This window comes from Nicotiana sylvestris, chromosome 2, assembly GCF_000393655.2.
Source record: "Nicotiana sylvestris chromosome 2, ASM39365v2, whole genome shotgun sequence".
In the NCBI taxonomy this organism is placed as follows: Eukaryota; Viridiplantae; Streptophyta; class Magnoliopsida; order Solanales; family Solanaceae; genus Nicotiana; species Nicotiana sylvestris.
In genome coordinates, this window is record NC_091058.1 from 202,886,379 (window position 1) to 202,892,819 (window position 6,441).

At 43.0% G+C, this 6,441-nt stretch overlaps 1 protein-coding gene across 1 annotated transcript; it reads left to right on the top strand.

The window, feature by feature from the left end:
• The first annotated feature begins 5,428 nt into the window (after positions 1-5,428).
• LOC138886175 (uncharacterized) lies at positions 5,429-5,893 on the top strand. Its single transcript, XM_070167214.1, has one exon. It carries the CDS (start codon positions 5,429-5,431, stop codon positions 5,891-5,893), a length of 465 nt encoding a protein of 154 aa, XP_070023315.1.
• The last annotated feature ends 548 nt before the right edge of the window (positions 5,894-6,441 follow it).

Below are 6,441 nucleotides of genomic sequence, written 5' to 3' on the forward strand. Positions count from 1 at the left end.
ATTTTCGTAAAGAATTGATAAGTCTCATTTTTCCATAAAGTACTTTTCCCTCGCCTCAAAATTTATTTGGAATTGTGAAGGGGCCACGTTTGCAAAAACGATCACTTTTGCTAAAAGTAGCATAGAGGGGAGGGGGTCATGTTCCGTTGATTTTTCTTTTAGAAATTGAAAAACCTATTTTACAAAAAGTCCACCAGAGTCAAACCTAACCTTAACCTTCCACAGGTACAAATGAACACTGTCTAGAATCTGTCACATTTGGTCATAGAGCAAGCTCAGCTGCAGCTGTGTATTTGGTGGAATGATCTAGATGAAGATAGTCGGGATTGAGTGAAAGAGCAGTTAGGTTCCCTTATAAACATTCTAGAAATCGAACCACGGGAAGATCTAATCAAGGCTTTGGTAACTTTTTGGGACCCCGTCCATAATGTTTTTCGTTTCTCAAATTTTAAGATCACCCCTACTCTGGAGGAAATGGCCGGGTATATTGAGTTTGGTCGGGACTTAAGGAAACAACAACTTATATTCCCAAGGGCTCCTTCTGTGCACAAGCTTTTTGAACTCCTTAATATCAGTAAGCAAATGAAAAAGGCCCATGTAAACAAAGGATGTTGTTCTTTCTACTTCTTGTACTTCAGGTTCGGGCACTCAGCTGGGTTCGAAACACATGAAAAGAGTTTAAACAACAAACAAGATAAAGGCATATGGAAAATTCACCGTCGGTTCGCTTTCATTGTGGCGTTTTTGGTGATTATGGTCTTTCCAAATGCAGAAGGGATAATGGATATCCGTATAGCCAGAATTGCACAAATCCTCACTACTAAGAAAGATCATACACTTGCTCCGTTAGTGTTGGCAGACATTTATCGAGCATTGACATGTGCAAGGTCGGGGCTCAATTCTTTGAAGGTTGTAGTATTCTTCTACAAATGTGGTTGATCAAGCATCTCCGCCATCACCCCAAATTCATGAGCTATGGTTAGAGCATAGATAACTTTATCAAGAGCTACGAGGAAAGAGAGAAAGGCTACAATACTCCAGAAGGGTTTGAAGCCCGGTTCTCCCACTTGAAAGCTCTAAAAGCAAGTCTGGTCGAGTGGACTATAGGATGGCTCCTGATGACAGAAGCCATACACATGACGTCTACCAAGGGTTACCTAATGTTGATGGGTTTGAGGAGTGTTCGGTCATATGCACCGCAGAGGGTCTTAAGGCAGTTAGGAAGATATCAGGTGGTGCCCGAAGATGAAGATCTAACCATCCAGGTCATTAAGCTACATCCAGAAGCTGCATTGCCCGAAACCTTAGTTCAGCAGGATTGGAATGGTTGCCGGTATCTAAAAAATTTTACCAAGGTACCAGATGTCGCAAAGGGGGAAGTGGATCCAGCATGGTTTGAGAAAATGTCTTGTGCAAACAACGAGCCAAAGCCCGAGAGGCCTGCCAAGAGACCTCATGTTCAAGCTTTTGATGATAAAGTCCAAGAAAGGTTGGCCTGGGGAGAAAATGAGAAAAGATATCAAGCCGCCATTCACACCTTAGAAGAGAAGTTGAGAAACATAGAATTCAATAATGATCTCCAGGCACAAGAAGTGGAGGGTGAAAGGAGGAGGTTGGCCAAAGAAAATGAAGCCCTCCGAGCCCAAATCCGAAAAATGAAAATAGCAGCTAAGAACCCTGTCAGGAGTGAAAAAGATAAGAAACTTATAGACAAGCTCAGGCTGAAAGTATGTGATTACGGATTTGAGTTAGAGAAGACTGAAGCTAAGCTAGTAAAGGACCGAGCCAAGTTAGCTAAGAATGCGGAGGGACGGGCAAGTTTCGTTCGACAACTGAAGGAGAAGTACGACAAAAGAATGGTAGGTCTAAAGAAAAAGGTCAATGTCCTTGAGAACGAAATAACCAAGCATGCAAGAGACTTCAAAGCAGAAAGGGAGCACTGCTATGCCCTGATATCGTAGCTAGAAAAAGACCTGCAGCAGCTTCAAGAGCAAAATCATACAGCCAAACAAGTTTTGGAGGCCAGATCTCTGCAGATTAGATGGTTGCTACAAGAGAAGGGTATCATCAGGGAGAGGGTTAGGAGGACTGCGGACTACATTGTGATGAAGTGCAATGAGTGTGAAGACATGACCTGGTCCATGTTCTTCGCTTCAGTTATGATTTTTGTCCGACAGATCATGGATGACCTGTTTTGCCTCCAAGAAGATATGGCGCATAGGCCCGCAGCAAGGCCAACTGAGCAACAGTGGAAGCACTTATGTATTCTTGATTTTATTTTTCGAGTCTGTATTGCAATTTCTTTTATAGTCTGTTAGTCCATTTGAGTCTTGTTTTAGTTTTTGAAAATGCTTAAGTCTGTAGAGAAGTCATTGTAATGAGGATATTTCTATCTTGTTCTACTTTACAAAATTTGAAGAAAAAGAAAAGAAAAAAACCAAAAAAATGTGTCTTTCTTTTATTTCGCATTTATCGCCTGAACTACGTAATGATCTGATTCATGCGGTGTCATGATACGTAGGCAATCCCCATAGGATTCGATCATAACCATAGAATGAAAAGGAAAAGAGGAGAGAAAATAAAAGGAAATTGAGGGGAAAGAAATAATGGAAAAACAAGAGAGAAAAATGAGTGCAAAATAAAAGGGAAGCAACGAAACAAGTGGGAAGAGCCAATAATGACTAAAGAGGATTTGGAGTGAAAAGAAAAGGAAAAAGAGAGCACAAAAATGAGAAGAGTTATTTAAAAGCCGGGATGAAACATGCAACCGTTCAAATACACGATAGAAGCTTTAACTATTTAGGTACATTGCATCCCAAATATGCGGTTGCCTATCTGTTACATCTTAAATACTAACAAGTTGTTGTTGTTATTGAGAACAGGAAGGTGGTTAGTTTGTTTGGCATTTTGGCAACCCATCTGTACAACACCAGGTCTAAAAACAAGTTGACCATGGCTGACCAAGAACTGGGCGCAAGTACTATTGATCTACCGAGAGAGGTGGAGGATTCTGAGGTTGGTCTGAAGGAGGAGTTACATAAATTGAAACACCAGATGGCCGAAATGTACCAAGCATGGATGAAAGGGCATTCCCCACCATCATACCCTGCCAACCTTGCTCTCGTCCCACCACTAGCTCAATCCCAAGAACTTCCCACTGTTGATTCATACCTATAACATGCACCAAGCTTCACCCCTTACCACCACTATCATGGCACCACTTCTCAAACCATACAAGCTCCACCAGCCAAAACAACCCCATACCCCCCTCCACCAGTTACCCCTATTTTCGTAGCACCTCCACCAACTACACTCCATCAATCTTCTAGTGAGCCATTATTCTAGACCCAAAATAATCAGTACTATCCCCCAGAGCCTACTTTCAAGGCCCCAGATCATTACTCCTACACTCATCGTTTCGACCTCCTTGTTGAGACTGAGAAACCACCTAGAAACCCGGAACATGAGGAGATTTTTAGGAAGGTAAGAAGCCTGGAACAATCGCTCAGAAACATGCAAGGGTTGGGAAGTCAAGTAAGTGTAGCCTACAAAGATATGTGTTTGTTCCCTGACGTACAACTACCTGTTGGGTTCAAAATGCCCAAATGTGACTTGTATGACGGACACAGAGATCTCGTGGCCCACTTAAGAGGATTCTGCAGTAAAATGAGAGGAGCCCGTGGGAAATATGAGCTGTTAATGGCATACTTTAGCCAGAGTCTAAATGGCGCGGCATTGGAGTGGTACACCCGTCAGGATCACAGCAGATGGTATACCTAGGATGATTTGGCCCAAGCATTCTCTTGTAATTTCCAATACAACATCGAGATTGTTCCAGATCTTTTGTGTTTGACTAATATTGAGAAGAAGCCTAGTGAAATTTTTAGGGAATATGGTTTCCGTTGGAGAGAATAGGCAGCAAGGGTTAACCCTCAAATGGAGGAGAACGAAATGGTGGAATACTTTCTTCAGGCCTTGGAGCCTACTTACTTTGGTCATCTGATCTCGGCCATAGGTAAGTCTTTCAATGAAGTAGTAAAAATGTGAGGAATGGTAGAGGAAGGGCTCAAATCAAGTAAGATCATGAGCTACTCTGCCATCAAAGCAACTACACAGGCAATCCAGAATGGCATCGGAGGCGTGCTTGGGAAAACGAAGAAAGAGGATGTCGCTATGGTCGTCTTGGGATTGTGGCACGGCCCGGGGGATTCTCCTACCCACTATACCCAACCTCGACCCCAGCTTCAAACCTATACCCCAACTCTATATAATCCATCTCAACACTACTTCCCACCACTAGAGCCTCAATACTCAGTCATGCCACCCCAATATCATGTCTATCATGCACAATCATATGCTCAGCCCCCATCTCACCCGCAATGGCATGCCCCAGCTCCACGGAACCCTTACCCAGCTCCATAAACATATCGAACCCCTGTTAGTCTAAACTTTCGAGCCAAGCCAGAATTCAGGAATGAAAGGTTGTAGTGAAAGAAAACTTTCACCCCGCTTGGGAAATTTTATACCAACCTATTTCAAAGGTTGATGCAATTGGATGTTATGAGGCCAATTGAGTCGAAACTACAAAAACCCCTCTCCAAAGAACCTGGATTATTCTCTTCGATATGCATACTGTTCTGATACTCCAGGACACAACACAGAAAAATGTTGGCATTTGAAGAATGGCATCCAAGAGCTCATTGATACGAACCAGATTGTGGTCCAGAGCCCAGAAGCACCTAACATCAACCAGAACCCATTACCAGCCTATGCTGACACGCACATGATTGAGATATTGCACAAAGATGGGAAGCCCAAGAAGCCTTCACAATCTGTCATGATGATCCGGTCTAGTGAAAGTAAGTCAGTCAAGGACTCGGTTGTCACAAAGGCAACCTCTTCAATATCTGAAGGATCGGCAGACAAGTTGAGCATGCCAAATGATAAACCAGTTGTGGTAGTCCAAAAGAAGTCCCCAAGTGATGTTGTAGCAAAGCAATAAAAGCGAAAGGTGATAGTGTCGGGGCTAGCAAGTAAGTCGGTCATAATTGTGGAGGGTGCTCGCATGGACCCTATCATTATCAAACCTGTGACACAGCTACTAGTAGCTAACACCAAGACTGTCTCACAGAACTATGAGCAAGTGATAGTGACCTATAAGGGGAAGGAAGTGAAAGAGAAAGTTAACGAGGCCCAAAGATTAACTCGTTCGGGGAGATGCTTTGCCACAAAAGAGTTAAGGAAAGCTAAAACACTCAGAGACAATCCAATTCTAGTGAAGAAACTAGTCACTGAAGAAGAGGCAGAGGAGTTATTGAGAAAAATGAAGGTACAAGATTACTCCATCGTGGAGCAGTTGAAAAAGACTCCTGCTCAGATTTCCCTCTTATCATTGTTGATCCATTAAGATGAGCACCGTCGGGCCCTGATGAAGATTCTAAAAGAAGCTCATGTCCCCGACAAAATCACAGTGAACCATTTGGAGAAGATTTCCAATAAGATATTTGAGTCTAACAGGATCACATTCTCAGATGATGATTTGCCTCTAGAGGGTACAGAACACAATCGAGCCCTCTATCTCACAGTGAAATGCGAAGATTCTATGGTCACAAGGGTGTTAGTTGACAATGGTTCCAATGCAAACATCTGCCCTCTATCTACTCTGAACAAGTTAAAAGTTGATGATAAGAGGATTCACAAGAACAACATATGCGTCCGAGGTTTTGACGGAGGGGGAAAAGACTCTGTTGGCGTCATCATGCTCGAGTTAACAATAGGACCAGTTGAATTCACCATGGAGTTCCAGGTACTGGATGTGGTTGTTTCTTACAATTTGTTATTGGGTAGGCCTTGGATATATGTTGCCAAGGCGGTTCCGTCTTCTTTACACTAGATGGTGAAGCTCGAATGGGATAGACAAGAAATTGTCATGCATGGCGATGAGAATTTATGTGCTTTCAATGATACCTCCATCCTGTTTATTGAAGCTGAAGAGGATAAGTGGTCGTGGTTCTATCAAGTGTCCAAAACGGTGTCAGTTGAAAAGGTTCTGGAAGGGGAATACATCCCGGGTCCAAAGTTAGCTTCTGCAATCGTCATGGTAGCAACCGAGATGTTGAAAAATGATTTTATACCGGGCAAAGGTCTGGATGCCTCTTTGCAAGATGTGCAACCAGTGTCCTTGAGTGAAAATCTGGGCACATTTGGTCTGGGGTTCAAGCCTACAAGGGATGATGTGAAGAAGGCACGAAAGCTGAAAAAGAAGGCATGGTCGCTCCCTAAGCTAGTCCCACGTCTCTCCAGGTCTTTCATCAAGGCAGGGGTCGTGAAACGTCCAGTAACAATAGTTCCAAAGCATGTGGTTGATTTTGATGAAGAATTGGTTAAAAGGTTCTAGAGTCTATTTAATGAAGTGAACATGGTATAAATCGGGGAAGGATC

Bases quoted from the DNA above. Each gene is read 5' to 3' on its own strand.
- LOC138886175 (XM_070167214.1), top strand. From the start codon at position 5,429: ATGAAGATTCTAAAAGAAGCTCATGTCCCCGACAAAATCACAGTGAAC.